Below are 21,390 nucleotides of genomic sequence, written 5' to 3' on the forward strand. Positions count from 1 at the left end.
ATCATGGTTGAAAAGTATTTATTGTTCTAAATTCTTAACTCTATGAGGTCTCTGTATCTCAGTTCCAGAGACTTGTTTTGGAGTACAACTTTTTTTTCCCTCCAGGAATTCTTTAAGCTTCTCTTGTTTTTTAAAATATCCTTTAAAATAATTTAAGTTTGCTGTAAAAATGAGTGAAGGGGAAAAAGGTCTTTGTTCTTAAATTTTATGTGCTATTTAAATTTTAAGGATCTTTGAGGAAAAAATCTTGTAAATCCCTAAGGGATTTTTATTAAAAATCAAGCAAAAGATATATTTGTCCAATACATATCTTTGGGAACAAAAAGTCAATAGTAAAATAACCCCGACACTCAATGACTTTATAAGTAAAACACTTTCCTTCTGGAAGATGATTAATTTTTTTTCTTTTTCAGAGTTTTGAAGTCTGATGAATGATGTACAAATGTATTTCTCTTTTTTCAAGAATTATCGCTTGGTGTTTCTTTTTTTAATGGTTCTGATAAATTTTGTCATGTTTCCATGACAATTTCCAAAAATACAACAGATTCTTTTTTACACAATTTCTGGGACTCCACTAATTCTAAGATTTCTTTTCTACCAAATTCATCACTTTAAATCTTCCCAATCTTTTTCATTTCAATTTAAGTTACTTGGAACTTTTTTCAACTATAAGCTATTCTTTAGTGTCCACTATATCATTTTTGGTTGTGTCTGCTAGTATTTTCAGATTCCCCTTGCTTTTTTAATAATGTACTTTGCAATATTCATAGCAACCCTGTTTGTGGTAGCAAAGAATTGGAAACTGAGTGAATGTCCATCAATTGGGGAATGGCTTAACAAACTGTGTCATATGTATGTCATTGAACACTACTATTCTATTAGAAACCAGGAAGGAATTCAGGGAAGCCTGGAAGGATTTGCATTAGCTGATGCTGAGCGAGATGAGCAGAACCAGAAAAATACTGTATACCCTAACAGCAACATGGGGGTGATGATCAACCTTGATGGACTTGCTCATTCCATCAGTGCAACAATCAGGCACAATTTGGGGGTATCTGATGGAGAATACCATCTGTATCCAGAGAAAGAATTGTGGAGTTTGAACAAAAACCAAAACTACTACCTTTAGGTTTTTTTTAAGCTATCTTATTATATAAATTTTCTATCTCTTATACTTTATTTTTCTTCCTTAAGAACATGATTTCTGTCTCATCACATTCAACTTAGATCAATGTATACCATGAAAATAATGTAAAGACTAAGGGAAGCAAGATTAAGGGGAAAATTGTAAAATTTAAAATAAATAATTTTTTAAATGCACTTCTGTCAGAATTTCACAAAATTTTAGCTACATTACTTTTTGTTGAATTTTATCCAAGCATATATACATATGTATATATATATATGCATTTAATTCTATTTTTAGTTTTTATGATTTTATCGAGATGATTTCAATTCTTCTTTCAGTTCCTTTGGTGTGTCTTTTTCAAGTTATTCATTTCTTATAGGGTTGAGTTTCTTTATTTTTTTCCTAATCGCTTCAATGTGCCTTTCTTCTGTTGTTTTTGCCTTCTTCTATTTCAGAATATACAATTTTTTGAGGTTCATATCCCTTGACTTTTTACATAAATCTTCTACTATCTTTTATTTAATATGAAACAAAATGCCAAAGGCATACTAAGCATATGTCCATTAAAAATAAAGAGATCAACTTTCCTTTCTAAAAGTATATCAAAAGTATTGACTTTAGAAATCAATTAGTAATTTCTGGAATATTTCAATAAGATAATATATTTGGCAAATATTCTCCATTCCCAATGACAAGTTTCTTCTACCTTTGGAGTGCATATAGCATCATGGAGACTGAAAATTCTTGCTCTATAATTATTTTTGTGACAAAGCTCTTCTTGGGTTTGTTATTCTTTTATTGAGTTTCATTTCCTTGTAAGAATTTCTAGCAATTCTGTTTTGGATAATTCTATTGTTATTTTTGAGGAAGATCATAAAGAGACAGGCACACTTACAGGTGCTTAACCCATCATCTTCCCTAAAGTCCTTCACATATTTTCTATATGACTATTCAGGATTAGGAAGTTGTCTGACACAATAGAACATTTAAGGCTACCTGGATCACAGGAGAATCAAAATCAATTCATTAGCATCAACCAAGATACCTAAAGACAAACCTCTGAATATAAATTAAAAAATTACTATATCACATGAAGTATTTGATCATTAAAATAGGATTACTAAAAGTCCTCTGAAGCCAACAGAATCTTAATGGGCTCTGAGAAATCCCTGGAAATACTAAAGCAGAGGATATAGGGCTAAAGTTTATAAATTCATAATGAATTGTTGCCATTGTTCAGTCATTCAGTCATGTCCACATCTTCATGAACCCACAGACCATAGCACACTAGGCCTTCTACCCTCTATTTCCCAAAGTCTGTCCAAGTCCCTACTTTTTTTTGTTTCTATGACACTATCTATCCATCTCATCCTCCATCACTCCCTTTTCCTTTTGTCTCCTATTTTTCCCAGCATCAGTCTTTTCTAATGTGTCCTGTCTTCTCATTATGAGGCTTAAGTTTTCTATTACTGATCTTCTTTCTGTCCAAGAGACTCCTAAGTCTTTCTTAGAACAATTTGAAAATTTGATTTGAATTGCTCAGTTTTCATTAGTTCATCTCTCCCAACTATTGGAAAAACCTTAATTTTGACTTTATTGATCTTTTTCAAGAAGATACTGCTTTTTTTTTAGTCAATACTATCCAGATTTGTCATAGTTTTCCTTCCAAAGAACAAGCATCTTTTTAATTTCACAGCTGCAGCTACTGTCTGCAGTGATCTTTGAGCCCAAGAATAGAAAATGTGACACTGCTTCCATTTCTTTTCTCTCTATTTTCCAGGAAGTAATAAAAGGAGTTGACAAGATCTTAGTTTGTTTTTATTTAAATGAAGTCAGCTTTTTACTCTCTTCTTTCACTCTCATCAAGAGGCTTCTAAATTATTCTTCACTTTCCACCATCAGAGTGGCAAATCTGAAGTTGCTGATAATCCTCCTGACAATATTAATTCTGGCTTTAAATAATCCAGCCTGGCCTTTCATGTGAGCTTTTCTACATGTAAATAACACAATATATAACTTTGTCTTACTTCTTTTCCAACCTTAAATCAATCACTTGTTCCATGTTTGGGTCTACCTATTTCTTCTTGACCTGCAATGAAAGAATGTGAAAAACCAGCCTGTTCTTCTTCTAATTCTTGGTTCACCTATTGATGAAGTTTAGATTGCAGAATCCTAAGCATACCCTTGATGGCAAATTAAATGAGTGCAAATGTTTGGTAATTTGAATATTCTTTGACATTGCCATTCTTTAGCTATGGAATGTAAACTGATCTTTTCCAATCCAATGTCCTATGAGCTTTCCAAATTTGCTGGCATAGTGAGAACAGTACTTTGATAGGATTATCTTTATGACTGCCTGATTATGTAGAACTTCTCCATTTTTGCCTTTGAGGTATCTAATTTCAATTATGATAATCTGGTGATATCCAGATGATATCCAGAGTTAACCAGTGAGTTGTCTTGACAAAACTCTGTGGTTTCTATCCTGCTTCATTTTGTACTTCATTTTGGATTTTACACTCTTGATTATTATTCCAATTGTGTTTTGATTTTTTGATACTTTTAGCATTCCAATCCCATATGATGAATGTGTCATCTTTTTTGGTGTTATTTCTAGAAGATGCTGCAGGGTTTCAGAGAACTAATCAACTTTGGCCTCTTCAGCATCAGTGGTACACTGTCCAGCCATTACTATAATATAGAACAGTTTGCTTTGGATTTGAACAGATATCATTCTGTCACTTTTGAAATTATACCCTAGTACTGCTTTTCCTTGCCCTTTTATTGACTAGGAAGGGCTATTCCATTTCTTTGAAGGGATTCTTGCCCATAGTTGTATATAATGATAACCTGAATTAAATTCTGCCATTCTCATCCAATTGAGTTCCCAGATAAATAAGATGCTGATGTTTAGATTTTTCATCTCCTATTTGGTCACAGTAATTACATTCCAGTTTACTATGCAAAACCAGTCTTTGAAACATTGGACTTTCATCACCAGAAAATCTATAGCTGTTTCCTTTTCATTGTGACTCAACTGCATCATTAATATTGAAACTACGTGTTATTGTTCTCCATTCTTCCCCAGTAGTATGTTGGATACTTTCCAACCTGAGGAGTTCATCTTAAAATGTCATATATTTTATCATTTCAATTCAGTTCATGGGATTTTCTTGGCCAAAGATACTGGAGTGGTTTGTCATTTCCTTCTCACTCAATGAATCACCCTATGTTAAAACTCTCTACTATGACCTGTTAATCTTGGGTTACCCTATACAATATAACTCATAGTTTAATTAAGCTAAGCAAGTCCCTTTGCCTCAACAAGGCAGTGATAAGGGGAAGAAGAATATATAATGAATAAAAAGGGTTAAGAAGCATATCTCTATCTTAACCACATTTTTAGGAATTAGGCAAGACAGAGTTCAATTTAAAAATCTTAACTAGAGGGACAGGTAAGTGGCATAGTGGATAGAGCTCCAGTCCTGAAGTCAAGAGGACTTGAGTTCAAATCAAGACTCAAGCCTTTGCTAGCTGATTGACCCTGAGCAAATCACTTAACCCTGACTGCCTTAAAAAAACTCTCAACTAAAACACTACCATTCCCAGCTATAACACTTTAATCCAAAATATAATATTTATTTGTCAATCCACTTTAAGATTCAATTCAAGTCCACCTCTTCAATACAGTCTTCATTGGTAACTTCAGCTCCCTTCATTCAGCTCCAAAAATACTACACCACAATTTATGGCACTTATATATTCCATGCCTTTGTTCCTGTTTCATATAATGAAGATGTATCATTTCCCCAAATATATTACAAATAAATTTCAGAATTATGTCTCATAGTTATACATGTATAACATAGGTTATAATCTAATATAGATTAGATTGCTTTCTTTCAGGGGAAGGGAGGGAGAAAAAATGTGAAACTCAAAACCTTATCCAAAAAATGATTGTTGAAAACTATCTTTGCATGTAGATGGAAAATTAAGTCAATGAAATATTATTTTAAAAAGAACTATGTGTTTCTTTTTTTCTATTCTCCAAAGTACTAGGAACATAAGAAATACTCAATAAATGCTTGTTGAACTGTACATCATGTTTTCTTCTGACTAGCAGGTTATTACAAGCTACTGATGGACTTTTTTATTGGTATTTGCATAATAATCTGACAACCACTATTGCTTAATAGCACTGAAAACAAAAAGCATGCAAATTAAATAGCTTAAGCAATTTACTCCTGAAAATAAGAGCCATCCCCTGTGACTCAAGGCCATAAGCAGCCAGACCATCCACACAGTTTCAAATCTTAGGCCACTGTCTTAGCAATAATCCAGCTATTTCCTCAAGATCCCTTAAGAGATTCAAAAATCTCTTAAAAGCAATATACTAAATTTGTGATTGACCATTAAATTAACTTCACTGATTTAAAGCTAATTTAGAAAGCTTTATACTGCTTAATATATAACTGTGTTGTTTATGATTGATTAAATATAATGATTGGGCCATTTATTAAAATTGGAAATTGGACCCTTTATTAGAAACAACACCCCCATTATAATATTGCTTCTATAGAATATGAGATTCAAGGATGTCAAACTGTAATAGGGTTAGATTGCAGTGGCAAGTCAGCATATGATATGGGTCAGCATATCACTTTAAAGACTCTTTGTGCATAATTGGTGAGGTTAGACATAAATTATAATTGCTAAATTCAGTTTTAAAAAACCATCATTAGAACATTGAACAACTGAAGATTGCATAATTCTTCAAAGACATCAGTCCTAATATTCTTCAAATATGGAAAAGTTTAGTCAAGTATAGGATAAAGGGATTGGGACCGTTACTGTGATTTCACTAGTGAGGAAATTCCTTCTGCTAATGCAAGTCAATCAGTAATGCCAAGCAGTGGTGTCAGAACTCACATAGAAGTAGAGTTCAGTCCCTACACACTGACTTAGTAAACCACAAATTAACATTGTTTACTTTGTATAATATTTTTATTTATTTTGTGAAACACTCCCCCAAAAAACATTTTAATCTTGTTCAGGATGCACTTTGACCTAGAACTAAGAGGTTGAGTAACAGCCAGGGTCATACAGTGTCAGAGGTAGCATTTGAACCCAGGACTGATTTCAAGAAAACTCTCTAAGCACTATAGATACTGTTTCTCTGATTAGTAATATGTTGTAAATATTTAATTGGTCTACTAAATCTAGTGAATATTTAACATTTTGTTATATATTTTAAATCTTAAGTTACTCTTTCTCCCTACCTACCTACTCTTTGATAAAAGAAAGTTAAATGGAAACAAATGGGAGCAAATGTATAATCATCTAAGTTTCATTCAAATCTAGAATTTAATAATTGGATTAGGAAGTTAAATTCAAAACCTAAAAATCTAAAAATAAAATGATTTGCTGAAAGATGATAGAGTTAGCACTTTTTTACTGCTCACCAAAAACAAAATAACATTGTATTTATATGGAGATCACTCTCTTATAGCAGCCTCAATCCTATTAAAGACAGCCCTAAACTTAGGAGACAAAAACAAGGGATATTGTCTAAATTTCCCTATACTAAACTATATATTTTATTCCTTAGGCTCACACTTAGGATGTTGATGTACTATTTAATATGACCATTTTAGCACACTTGTTTATTTTACAAAACTGAGATTTCCAGAATATTTGAAGCAGCAAACTTGAGAGAAATGTTTTTTAGAAATAGGCATAAAACCTGCAGAAGAAGCAACAGCTTATAACAAACAGAATAGTTATTGCTATATGGTACAAAACTTGGAAATCCTTAGTCATCAAAAGGATATAAATTTCTTTTAAGTATCCTATGTTTAAAAAGGTAGATTTTATGTATACAAAAATGTATAAATATTTGTATATGTATATATATGTAATTACATTTTAAAATATTTTAATCAAAATAAATATAAAATTTAGTAGAGATAAGTCCAAAAATTAGGAAAATTCATTTATGTAGAATGTCTAGATGGGTATGGATAAATGAAATATTAGGTATAAGGTAATGAAATGATGATGATCTTTGTTCTTCATTTTCTTTTGGGGGGGGTAGGTTTTTGCAAGGCAAATGGGGTTAAGTGGCTTGCCCAAGGCCACACACTAGGTAATTATTAAGTGTTTGAGACCGTATTTGAACGTAGGTACTCCTGACTCCAGGGCTGGTGCTCTATCCACTGCCTCACCTAGCCACCCCCTGTTCTTCGTTTTCAAAGGAGACAGTGACTGTCGGGGAGGTGATGGTGTAATGAGAACATGAATTAGATTTGAGTAAGAGGATGCTGTGCTGAAGTCAACAGCTTCATTTTTTCCTTCAGAGCCATCTAGATACAATGGCCAGATATGAATCAGGATGATTGGAGATAGCAATAAGGGATTAAGTGACTTGCCCAAGGTCACACAGTAGGTGTCTATGACTGAATTTGAACTCAGATTCTCCTGACTTCAGGGATGGGGGCTCCACCCACTGCATCATCTAGTTGCCATTAATGTATTGAGTGAGCTATATATTTAGGAGTAGAACAATATTGAGATGAAAGCTAACTTACATTGCATAGCATGTTTTAGTTGTTCAAATTGCTGTTCAGCAAGAACATTAAGTTTATCTTCTGCAATAACACCTTTAGAGTGATCTTTAAGCAAATCTGCATCTAAATAAGAAAAGGAAACATTACATTTAATATATTTAAGATGTTATCAGCATTTAATTATAATTATTAATATAATTATTATTTAATAATATCAATAGTTAATATAATAATATAATTTAACATAACATTTTTCAGGTAGAATATGTATCCAAAGTTATAGCTCTTTTAATTCCCCAGTAAGTAATTTTTTTCCTTTAAGATTCTAAGAAATTACCCTAGGCAAACAATGTAAAAACAATTAATACATACATAGCATTTTGTGGTTTAAAGAATACTTCACATCCCTTTTTTTGTTGGATTCCTCGCAACAATTATATCATTGTCTCTATGTCATAGATGATAAGTCTGAAACTCAGAGAGGTGAAATGTCCTGCTCTAGGTCTCCTGGGTCTAACCTAGGCAGCCTCTTCAAACATGGAACACCATTCACAACTTGCCAACTCCCTGGAGGCATGCTAACTTTCTCTATATTTCTTTCAATATCCAGACATAAAGGAAAGTATACTGAAGATGGAAGCAAGGGGACTAGCTCTGATACTACAGGGGTGACTTCAGTGGAGGGATTCAAATAAATTAACCAGTTCTCTGCTCTAATGACTGTTTTAAATACATAAAAAAGATATATTAAAAGGTGGTTTAATATTACATGCATTTAAAACTCAAATAAGATCAATAAAAGAGGTAACAAATCTAGATTATGTTATATTATTCACACAAAAAAAGTGTATTCTTATGGAGCAAAAGCAGCCATGTGACCACAGCTGCCAATGCTGGAACATATGCAGAACCAAAAACTCATTCTACCTACTCTAACCCTACTTCCACTAATCCTACTTCTACTTCCATGGCTTCCCAAAAAGGTGACAAAATAACCCTTGAAATCTCTCTTTCTATTGGTTTATTGCATCCCAGTTTCCCATTGGTTTCAACATTCAGGAAACATCAGTGCACTCATCATATCTCAGGGAATTTTAGGTATAACACAAAGCAGAAATAAATGACAGTTTTTAACCCCCTGATTGTTTGGCACTTTTTCTCTTTACCTTATATGTTTGTTCACTGGAGTAACAAAAACAAGGGAATTAAAATGTAGTATTTCATCAAAGGTATAATGAGCTTTAAGAAATGAATAAATAAATATTACACACATAGTTCTGTCAATTTTTTTTTCACCTATGGATGGAATGACCATTAGCGTGGTGCTTAAAAAATGCTGTTACACAGATGAACATTAAAAAAAGAGTACGGAATGTAAATTTGTGATTTTCACTTTGGGTGACTGCCCAGGTGCCCCAATTTCAAGTGCCATTTTTAACAACTGGTTTGCCACATTCAACATAAAATTAGGTATCCATTCTGCTGAATCCCACCACTAGATGACCTTGAGTATTTAATCAATGATCATTTTTTCCTTCACAAATCTTAATTTTTCATCTATACTGCTTCTTACCCACATTACAACCCCACCTATTAACAAAGGATCAAACATTTTCCTTTATAGCATCTTCAATTTCAGTCTTAAATAATATAAAATTTTTATCAATGGATGTCTTAAAGTAATTAAAACCTATTTCTCCCCCCCCCATATGCATGTAAAGCTAATAGATCTATAGGATTATTAGGAAAATTCTGGTATTAATTATTTTAAACCCTATTCATCTCTTAGATGCTAAGTCATTTTTCAGTTTTGCCCAATTCTTTGTGACTCCAAGTCCAGTGTTCTATCCACAACACCACTTAACTGGCCTATATTTCTAGCCATATATTTCTCTGATAATATATTTTATACTACATACCATCACTGATCTTTCAGTGATTTGTTTCTTTAATTTTTTGGGACTGTTCATACCCCACAGCTATATAGTATCTAAGTTAAATGTGCTAGTAGGCCAGGTCTGTGAGCTTTCCACTCCATGGAATTATCATATGAATTATAGACATTTTTAATACATCTTCTTGGTTTTTTTCTGAGTGGATAATCAAGCCAAATTATTTTGAGTGATTATAGATCTCATTTAGGAGGCTCTGCAGTGTTTTGGGGTTTGATGAAGTTAACACAATATCATTAGCAAATATGGACAAATGAACAACCTCATCTCTCTAGCCCAGGGAATTCATCTTTCATTTAGATTCCTCTTAATCTTCTTTATGACAATGTCAAATATATTAATCTTCTCCAATATATATCTGACTTAATAATCACTGGGTTATCTAACAAAGGTGTTAGTTAATGTTAATATATCTATCAAGGAATCTTGTAAGATCTTAACATACATGAGAGATATTTGACTAATAGAAACTCTTGAAGATAACATCTTGCTCCACACCAAATTATTTTTTTTTATAGTCAAAACAAACACATACACTTTTCAGTCAATTTTGTGATATGAAAATATGGTCTGCTGCAGAATACCTTTTCAAAAGTCTGCAATATTCCTTTCTCATACTTTAAGGATTCCACTAACAAGTATAGCTTATAAACTCACAGAAATATTTTAAGAATATAGGAAAGTATTTATACCAGTTAATACTTACTTGTAATGACTGATTTCTTTTCTTAATGTTTGGTGCCCATCCCCTTATTTAAGTATCTTGAGAATTAACCACTCCAAACCCTTTTAAAACAATTGGTGCATTATTCACATCATTTCTACTTCCTTATGTAGTACATTAAGAATTGTAATAATTGTTAGTATAACAAAGTAGTGATTCCTGTGGATCTCTGATATAGAGTTTGTAATTATGATCTAATAGATCTTTTCCACTTTTTCCCATTTGCTGTCTTTTTTTTCCCAGTCATCTTTAAATTCTAGCAAACTTTCAATAAACTTGCTTCTTGTCATCACTTCTAATTATCTTATGAGATTATAAATTGCTTATAACTTTCTCTCACTTATCTCCCATAAAATACAAGGGGAAAGTAGGGGGAAGTATTGGAAAGAGAAAAACATTTATTAAATGCCTATCATGAACATATGCTAAAAAAAAAAAATTACCTTCATTCTCATTTAAAATAAATTCTATTGGATTGCTAACACCCAGTCCAGAGCAACGAGGCAGCAGAAGAATAACTTTAACTTTCTGTAACCTGTGGTCTTTTGCTTCAATATCAGTAAAATTTTCATGTAGCAGCTCAATGTCTGATAGAAATAGAAAACATAAGAAAAATGGTTATAAAAGTGTTGCAAAAATGCTAATTATCATCACTATTATTCAATATTGTAGCAGTAGCAACAAAAGAAAAGAAATTAAAGGAATTAGACTTTTCAATGAGGAAACAAAATTATCACTCCTTGCAGATGATATAATTGTATACGTAGAGAATTCACTAAAAACTAGTTGAAATAGCAAAGTTGCAGGATATAAAATAAACCCATATAAATCATCGACATTTCAATATATTAATAACAATATCTATAGTAAGAAATAAAGAAACTCCATTTAAAATAATTGTAGCCAATATAAAATACTTGGGAGTCTACCTGTCAAGACAAATCCAGGTACTACTTGAACAAAATTACAAAACACTTTTCACACAAATAAAGTCACATCTAAACCAATTTAAAATATATATCATCATGCCCAACTTCTATACCCTGAAAAACCAAGATAAGGTCGAAATAGGTACATGATTTAGACATAAAGGGCGATACCATAAGTCAATAAAGAGAACAAGGAATAGTTTATCTACCAGATCTATGGAGAGCAGATGAGTTTATGATCAAACAAGAAATAGAGAATATTATAAAATGCAAAATGGATAATTTAATTATATTATATTAAAAATTATTATATTATATTGTATATATTAATTATATTATATTATTTATATTAAAAACCAAAGCAGCCAAGATTAGAAGGAAAGCAGAAAGCTGAGGAAAATATTTTATATCTAGTATCTCTGATAAAAGCTCTACTTCTCAAAAAATAAAGAACTTAGTCAAGGCAGTTTTCAGGTGAAGAAATCAAATCTGTCTATAGTCATATGAAATATACTCTAAATCACTATTAGAGAAATGCAAATAACTCTGAGATACCTCTGTACACCCTATAACTATCAAATTGGTTTATAACAGAAAAGGAAAATGATAACTATTTGAGGGGATATGAGAAATTTGGAACACTAAAGTACTATTGGTAGAGTTGTGAATTAATCCAGCCATTCTGTAGAGCAATTTGGAATTCTGCTGGATCTTTGATGCAGCTTTACCACTATTACACCTGTATCCCAAAGAGATTTTTAAAAATGGGAGGAGAGTTTTTATTTCTACAAAAAATATTTTTATAGCAGTTCTTTTTGTGGTGGTAAAGAATTGGAATTTGAGGGGAAGTTCAACAATTAGGGAATGACTAAACAAGTTATGGTATGAGATTATAATGAAATACCATTGCATTATAAGATATAGTAAGACAATTTCATTAAAACTTGAAAAGACTTACATGAACTGTTGCAAAGTGAAAGAAGCAGAAACTGTGATATTTCATTATACACAGTTAACAGCAATATTATATGCAATAATCAACTGTGAATGAGTTAGCTAATCTTAACAATGCAATGATCCAAGATAATATCAAAGTACTCACTATGAAAATGCTATCCACTTTCAGAAAAGAAGAATTAATGGAGTCTGAATGCAAATTAAAGCATACTATTTTTCATTTTTTTCTGGTTCATTTTTAAGTCTGCATCTTCTTTCATAACATAAAATAGAAATGTTTTGCAATGTTGCACATATATAACTTAAATCAACTTACTATCCCAGGGAGGGGTTAGAAAAGAAAGAGAATTTGGAACTCACAATTTTTAAAAAAATGAATGAATGTTAAAAATTGTTTATGTATGTAATTTGGAAAAAATATGATAAAATTCAGTTATGTCCATTTAACTCCTAGTTTTTGTATTCCACCCACTAAAGCCTCATTTTAACATTGTTAAATAACTAAAAATTAGTTGTATGTCATCATTATCAACACAAACATATATGTTTACATATATCTGTGTATGTATGTATGCATGTATGTATGTATTTTAGGACATCTACCATTGTGCTAGGTACAGGGATACAAAGCTGTCTTGCAGGCAAGAAGAAAAAAATTCATGTTTAAAAAGATATATAATACCAGAATGTAGCATGTGCTAAATGAGAGGTATTAGACATTACAAGAGTTCAAAGGAAGAGATCATAGTAATTTGGGACAGTTGATGAAGAGTCCACAGATATGAAACTCAACCTGAATCTATAAGGAAAAAAACAAGACTTAAGTTCAAATCAATTTTAAAAAATTAATTTGTTTAGTAATTTATTTTTCCCAGGTTATTTTTCCCAGGTTCCCAATTTTTAACAGTTGTTTTTAAAACTTTGAGTTCCAAATTTTCTTCCTTCCTCCTGCCTCCACCCCCCCCAATTGAGAAAGCAAACAATTTGATATGTTATAAATAGGTAGTCAGGCAAAACATTTCCATAATAGTCATGCTATGGAAAAAAAAAGCATAGACCCTCCCCCCCCCCAAAAAAAAAAGGAAACCTCAAGAAAAGTAAAGTTAAAAAAAAATATGCTTCAATCTGTATTCAAACAACATCAGCTCTTTCTCTTAGGATAGATAGCATTCTTCATCTCAAGTCCTACAATTATCTTGGGTATGCTGAGAAAAATTAAGTCATTCACAGCTGACCATCCTTTAATGTTACTGTCACTTTTTTACAAACATTTTTAACTCTATGATATGAAAGGCATAGAGATAGAAGAAATAAAAAGACATAGCAAGCAGAAATGTTATCTGAATTAACTTGAAAACACATGTAGTAGTAGTCCCTCAATAAATATTTGTAAAATGAATGAAAGTTATATATGGGAGAAGAACAGAGATGTTTGGCTATAGTTTCAAGTAGAGGATAAAAAACTAGAGATAGATCAGGGATGTGTAGATTTAACTTAAACTTTTATGAAAACATTTGAGCGGGAAATGATTATGATGCTGAGAATTCTGAATGTAGAAAGTTTAATTTTAATGCTTTTAAATTCTAGGAATCTTGTTAAGGGTGTGGAAGGTTCTTTGCTCTTGAGATGTAAATTGACTCCTATTTTTTCATTGTATTTTTTTCTTCTCATTTCCAACCCCACTCTCAGTCTTCAACTATCAGCCTGGTTTAGGTCACATAAGAAGGGGGTAAAGTGATCTCTGTAGTAAAGTGACTGGATTTGAACTTTAATAATGCATTCAATTTTTATAAAGGAATTTTAATTGCTGATTAGTCATTTTAAAATATATGTGTGTGTGTGTGTGTGTGTGTGTGTGTGTGTGTGTTCCTCAAGATATACTAATTCATTCTTTTGATCAACATATAGCATGAAAACAATGTAAAGACTATCAGATTCCTTCTGTAGGGGGTGAGGGGAGGGAAGTGAGATTAGAGGAAAATTGTAAAATTCAAAATATACATATACAGAGAGATTATAATTGATTCTAAAATTATTTTTGACTGGTCTTATTTGGTACAATTCAAAAATTAATATAATAAATATTTTTAGGTATGTCTGTATGCCTATATTTAAAACTCAATAGGTCATTTTCATACCTCTCCACTGGTCTGGAGAGATGGGAAAGTGTTTCTATATTTGAGATTTGGCAAGACTGGCCAGAGCCTTCAGAAAAATCTCACTTTGGTAAATGTATAACTTTTGTTCAAAAAAGGAATTGTACCTGTGTCTCTGTGTTTTTGTCTGTGTCTAAAACTCCTCTGTGTGTGTGTGTGTGTGTGTGTGTGTGTAATTCAGATCTGAAATAGTCCTGATTGTTACCTGAGTTAAATGTTACTCCTTTTATTTTGAGTTTTGGATTAAACTGCTTTAAAAGGGCTAATTTAAAATTAAGTAATTAATAAGATTTGAGCCAACCTCCTTACCAGAGAATTTCAGTATCATGTGACCTCAATGAGAAATTGCAAAGACCATATTTTCCTTTTAAATTAGGTTTAAACTAGAAAATAAACAGCACAATTTGAGTTTGCATTTGAAAGTGTATAAGTTTCAAATTTGGTGATACCTTTGTGAAAATCATATATGAACTAAGTTTTTGTTAGCCTAATATTGATTGATAGCTGTGTTCAACCTATGTTAATTAACTGAGACTTTAAGTATTCTCTTAGGTTTAGAAAAATGTAGTTAATTGTCACTTATTGTTTTATTTGTCCTGGAAATAAATGCTAATTTTTTTTTTCATTCCTCCTGCCCTCAAGATGCTCTAAAAAGGGTGCTGGGAGGAAAGGGTGCTGTAAGGAAAAGTCCCTACAATGTGGTTAAAAAGTAAAATGTCAAATTGAAGAATAATTTAATCTCCTCTTAATTTCAAGCTATTTAGAGATTCTGTAAAAAATTTGAGAATTTACATGTGTTTTGAAGAAGAAAAATATAATTGGGATTAATTGTATGTGAAGAAACTTGGGAATCTATGATAATTATATTATCAGGGAGATCTATGGATTTCTTTTAGGAAAGAAAATACTGTACAAAAATCTGTAATTTGATTTGTTTTGATGGCAAATTAATATTGGCAATACATAGTCAACAATCTCACAAGGCCCTTTTGATGGTAAAAGAAGAAAGTCTATAATTTTTGTCTCTCATCACATCTTTATGGAAGGGAATATATAAAAATTGTATGATTGAAAGTAAAATCTACTTAACATCTATTATTTAAAAATAAGAAAATGCATTGTCTAATCTGATATTCTTTAAATTGGAATTAATACTTCTGAACTGTACATTTCTGATCAGAAATTAGTCTCTTAACCTTTAATAGTCATAAAATGTCTATTTGCTATGTAAGGCCTATCTCCTACAATGTTGACTTGACCTGTGTCAAAACTACTTGATCATCTTAATGATGGCACCAGTGAATTCCACATCTGATAACAAAACTCAAGAAACATTTTGGGTAAGGAAAGAGAGGATTCTATCGTTATTTGTAAACATTTACTCTCCAGTCTAAGTATCAATAGGAATTTTAAGCAAATATTCCAAGTTTTGAAAGAACCATATTGTAAAACTGTGTCATCTATGTGAAATATCATTAGTTACTAGTTCAGTTTTTATTATTCTTCATTCTTTCTGTATAAAATGCCCTAAAATTTTGTCAGGGTTGGCATTTGTAAGTATGCCATGTATCCATGGGTTATTGATAAGATCCTAGAGGATAAAATTTCATTTGTAACCTTGTTATTCCACTTGTAGCCTAAGAAAATTATTGTTAATATTTATCAATTTAAGGGGCGGCTAGGTGGCATAGTGGATAAAGCACTGGCCTTGGAGTCAAGAGTACCTGGGTTCAAATCCGGTCTCAGACACTTAATAATTACCTAGCTGTGTGGCCCTGGGCAAGCCACTTAACCCCGTTTGCCTTGCAAAAATCTAAAAAAAGAAAAAAAAATATGTATCAATTTGAAACTTTGTAACATTTCCTAGTATCCAATGGTATAAATAAGAGTTAAATGGAGTTTGAAAAATTATCATAAAATTGAATTCTTGGAAATTCTCCTTTTCCTTTTTCACTGTTTGTTTTTGTTCTAAGGGAATGAGATGTTAGCATCAAAATCTTATGCTTAATGTAAGTTAGTAATTATATGTTTTAATTTTAAAGAACTCAAAAAATTGCAGATTTCTTCCCTCATGTAAATTGCAGTCAGAGGAACAGGAAAATGAAAAGTTTGTCCTGATTGTGGGATTTTTTTTTTTGCTGATGTGGGGGGGGGGGGCTGGGGGGGGTCTGTAAGTCAAATATGAAAAAAAAATCTTAATCAGTTATGTGATATGCTTTTGTAGATTAATAATTATTTGGTTATCCCTTATGAACATATAAACTATTTGAATATAGTATTGAAGCCTGGAACCTGATTATTTTGTAAGGGTAATGAAAGGGAAATTATCAAAACCTAGGCACTATTAGGATTCCAAATATTATTAAATAATGCATAATATAATAATGTGTTAATTGACTTGAATCTCTAGTTATTCTTAACTATTGTTTTATTACATTGAAATTAATAATACATGTTGGAAATTTAAAGTCACCTAAGATGTTCTAATGTTCACTGTTCACTATTTATGTAAATTGGGATTATTGTGGATATATATATAACTGTGGTTGTTTGCTTTGAGGAAAAAGCACCTATGTAATATGAGAAGATAGAACAATAGTGATAATTTGAGATTTCTTTGTGGAAATCTCTAGCTAATTTTTATGTGATAAGTCTGGAGATGATGGGCAATCTCCTAGTCAAAGATGTTCAGTTATTTTAAAGATAGTTAATAACTAAATGGGTTTATTGCAAAAAAAGTTATTGTATTTTTACATTTCAAATTCTGCTTGTTGTATTTCATTTACAACACTGCCCTTAGTTACATGAGCAACAATTGAATTATAATTTTTTTCCATGGATCTCTTATATCAAATTACAGCCTGGCACACTCTTAACTCATCCTTAGTCTGCAAGTCACCTGAAGCTCTGGTTATAGGTAATTGTTATATTACAATATATTGAGAATTGATCTGAATGACATTAGGTATGTTAAGGTATGTTGAAATAGAAAAACCACAATATGCCATTGAAGCTATTAAACCTGTGAGGTTTGATTTTAATACTGCAGATGGAGTGAGTGGTCTCTGAGAGAACAATCTCAGCCTCAAGAGTGAGAGGATTTTCTTAAAAGAAGCACTTAACTGGCAGATCAGGAACCTGACTTATTGGAAAGGATTGTCTGGAACCTCTGCCTGTAAAGGACATCAGATACATAAGGGAGCATGTCTTCATGTCCCTCTCAGCTCATTAATAGCAGATTGCCATAATCATGCCAGGTGCACTATAATTAAGTATGATTGAGAACTATTGGAGTGTTATTTTCTAAATCTTTAATAACTGAAAAGACTAAATAGTCTCTGCAAATCGGTGTTTTGTTTGTTTGCTTGGGGTTTTTTTGTTTTGTTTTTTAGTTTTTGCAAGGCAATAGGGTTAAGTGGCTTGCCCAAGGCCACACAGCTAGATAATTATTAAGTGTCTGAGGCCAAATTTGAACTCAGGTACTCCTGACTCCAGGGCCGGTGCTCTATCCCCCGCACCTCCTAGCCACCCCTCATTCTGTTTTTTAACATAGCATGTGCCTCTTTATCACAAGTTTCCTTAAGGAAAAAGAAATACCAGGATAATGCCTATTGATCTATTTTTTAACCTGCTTTAAAGGAGAGATTCATACTTCAACTAGAATTTTTGCTCATTCTAAATATGGCTAAAGTCAAGATAGAAAATTTTGTTGTAAATTACCTATTGGATATGTGCAGTTTTAAAATGCATACTCAGTACGTTTTTTAAATCTATTCCTGAGCTTTTGGTTACAACTTAATGTGGCATCCATTAATGAATTTCTGGAATATTGGAACCCATGCTCTTATGAAAAGTATTCTGATACTGGCTTAGGATCATAAAGCATAATTCTTGCTCCCTCGAGTTTTTTCCTAATTAGTGGGCCTCTGTTAAATAGCATTCTCTGTTAAAATATCTCTCTCTGGTTTTGCCTGCTCAAATATTTTTCCTGAATTTCATTTCTCTAAGTTACCAATTGTACATCTCCAATAGCAGTCTCTGCAGGATGCCAGTCAGCTGTGCTAGTCCTGATAGGCAATATCCTCTGGACCCTGCCTCAATGTAGTTCTTGCGGCAATGCATTCATCTCCAAATGAAAGGCCCAAAAAAATCTGGGTCCCAAATAATTTGAGGGGGAAATGATGCAGAGAATTATGAATACAGAAGGTTTAATTTTTAATGCTGTTAAAAAATCTGCGAATCTTGTTAAGGGTGTGGAAGGTTCTTTGCTCTTGAGATGTAAATTGCACCTATTGTTTCATTGTTATAATGTAAAACTTTTTTCCTTCATTCTCAGTCCCAACCCCCTAACTATCCATCTAGTTTGGGTCACATAAAAGGGATTTTCCCTTTTGCCCTTAGTACCCAGAGAAGGGGCAAGAATAGTAAAAACTGGACTGGACCTCACTGGAGATCAGTCCTCACTCTCTCTCTCTGGCCCAGTCTCCTCTCCCTGACTGTCTTGCTTCTCTATCTTGCCTCTCCCTCTGTTTCTGTCTACCAAGCAACCATGCCTAGACTTTTGCTATTCACCTTATCCTAAAGTATTTTTTGATCCTTTGAGAGGAAAAGTTTTTTTAACCTGTTTACTTTGCTATATTTCATAACAAAATCCAGAGCAGTTTTAAATTTCCAGAGAGCACATGAATTCATTCATCTTTCAGTTGCCTTCAATTCCTATGCTTATCTGGTTATTGCAAATCCCATCAACAACAATAGCAGTCTTCAGGTGTATGAAGGACTATCATGTGGATATTAGATTTGTTCTGTTTGGCTCTAAAAAGTAAAGGTAGGGGAAATATGTGAATGTTTCAGAAAGGTAAATGGGAAGTAATATATGCAAAAAAGATTTGAGTAATATGAAAGTAGAATGAACTTTTTTAGGAGGTAATGGAACAAGCAAAGTATCAACTATACTATAAAATTTTTTTTTGGAGGGATTGAACTGAACTAGACAGCAATTGAATCTTTTCCAACTCTGAATTTCTGGGTTTTTTTTTAATATTTAGAATGATATATTTTCCTAATTAGATACAAAACAATTAACATTCTTTTTTTTAATACTGAGTTCCAAATTTTCTCTCTCCATCCCTCTCTGAACCATTCCCTGAGAGAGTAAGAATTTTTGATATAGGTTATGAACATGCAACCATGCAAAACATATTTCCATTTTAGTCATATTGTAAAATTCAATTTTTTTAAAACATGAGAAAAATAGATTGAAAAATAATATGCTCAATCTGCTTTCAGTCTCCAGCAGATATTTCTTTAGAGGTGGATGGTATTTTTCATCATGATTCTTTTGGAATTGTCTATCAGATCATTGAATTGCTGAGAATAGTGAAGTCACTGACATTTGATTATTTTACCATATTGCTGTTATTATATATAGTTCTCCTATTTCTACTCCCTTCATATTGCATCAGTTCAGGTAAGTCTTTCCAAGTTTTTATGAAATCATCTTGCTTATCATTTCTTATAATCATAAAGCATAATTTGTTCAGTCATTCCCCAATATCTTGATAAGCTTCTTGTAATTATACCATCATGCCGTATATCACTGGAAAATAGGGATAATTTTGTTTCTTAGGCATTTTTTCCTTGAATTTTTTTTTGTTTTACTGTGATAACTAGTATTTCTAGAATTGATTCAAATAATAATGAAGGGGGAGAATATCCTTCCTTTATTCTCATTTGTTTTAGAATTTTTTTTACTGTTTCTGTATTACAATTAAAGTCAAAATTTGATTTTAGGTGAATATTTTTTAACATGTTAAAGAAAGCATCCTTACATGCCTAACCTTATTAGGGTTTTTAACATGAGACCATAACATAAAGGTTCTCTCTCTCTCTCTCTCTCTCTCTCTCTCGCTCTCTCTCTCTCACTCTCTCTCTCCATATATATATATATATATATATACACATATATACATATATATGTATATAATCAGGTGGTTTTATTATTTTTGTCATTTGAGTGATTAATGATGCTATTTTCTTAATGTTGAACTATCCCTATGTTGTAAATATTAATCCATATTAATTAATAGCAAAATATTTCCAGGATATGTTGCTATATAGTGTCCTAGCAAATTTATTTTTCAATTTTGCAACAATATTAAAGACTACACTTAGGGGGTATGCCAGAACCAGTTAAGAAGCCACCTTATAAGAGTCAGTGGTTAAATTTCTAGTACAAGCAATTACATCTTGAAAATCAGCATGTCTTAAAAAAAAAATCAGTATATGCCACAGAGAGCACATGAATTAATATTAGCAGCTTGATCTATTGATTTGCCAATTATCAAAAAGAGGGGTTGTCAAACTCCAGCCCACAGATCAAATCCAACCATCATGCCTTTTTTCTGTATGTCTTTGGGCAAAGACTGATTTTCACCTTATAATTAAAATTACCAAAAAAAAAAAACCCATTCCTGGCTCATGGACCATGCAAAACATGCAGGTCAACCTGCAAGGCTCCAAAGTAAGATCCATAATTACAAAAATATTTGGCATAACTACTATCCAAACAGGAAAAATCAAGTAGATGAAAAATGTTGCTTTTTATAAACAAGGTTTTTTAGGCTTGCCTCAAGATGGTTGATCCCTTCCCTTCCCTTCCCTTCCCTTCCCTTCCCTTCCCTTCCCTTCCCTTCCCTTCCCTTCCCTTCCCTTCCCTTCCCTTCCCTTCCCTTGCCTGCCCTGCCCTGCCCTGCCCCTCCCTTCCCTAACTTTTTTTGAATAGATAAGAGAAGCCATTCTTTGCCTCATTTCTTATCTAGCCTTAATCACTGAATAAGTGTTGCTTCAGACAAATTGAGACCTGGGAAAGACTTTAACTTAAAAAGATCAAGGCTTCACACTGCATCCAGGATCATTTCTAGTCATCCTAATAAAGATTTTGCCACTGGACTCCAATGGTTCTGCAGGAGAAAGT

The 21,390-nt window shown here is 32.3% G+C and overlaps 1 protein-coding gene across 7 annotated transcripts in view; it reads right to left on the reverse strand.

Annotated features, from left to right (window-relative positions):
* Window positions 1-21,390, reverse strand: part of NSUN7 (NOP2/Sun RNA methyltransferase family member 7) — a 258,982-nt gene that overhangs the window by 72,937 nt on the left and 164,655 nt on the right. For all 7 annotated transcript variants that reach the window (XM_074229568.1, XM_074229565.1, XM_074229563.1 and 4 more), the window contains 2 exons: window positions 10,815-10,958; window positions 7,717-7,818 (listed from right to left, as the gene is read on the reverse strand). In XM_074229568.1, the coding sequence (XP_074085669.1) occupies window positions 7,717-7,818; window positions 10,815-10,958 (246 nt within the window). The remainder of the gene's footprint in view (window positions 1-7,716; window positions 7,819-10,814; window positions 10,959-21,390) is intronic.

The sequence above is a fragment of the Macrotis lagotis genome, chromosome 3, assembly GCF_037893015.1.
Source record: "Macrotis lagotis isolate mMagLag1 chromosome 3, bilby.v1.9.chrom.fasta, whole genome shotgun sequence".
Lineage (NCBI taxonomy): Eukaryota > Metazoa > Chordata > Mammalia > Peramelemorphia > Peramelidae > Macrotis > Macrotis lagotis.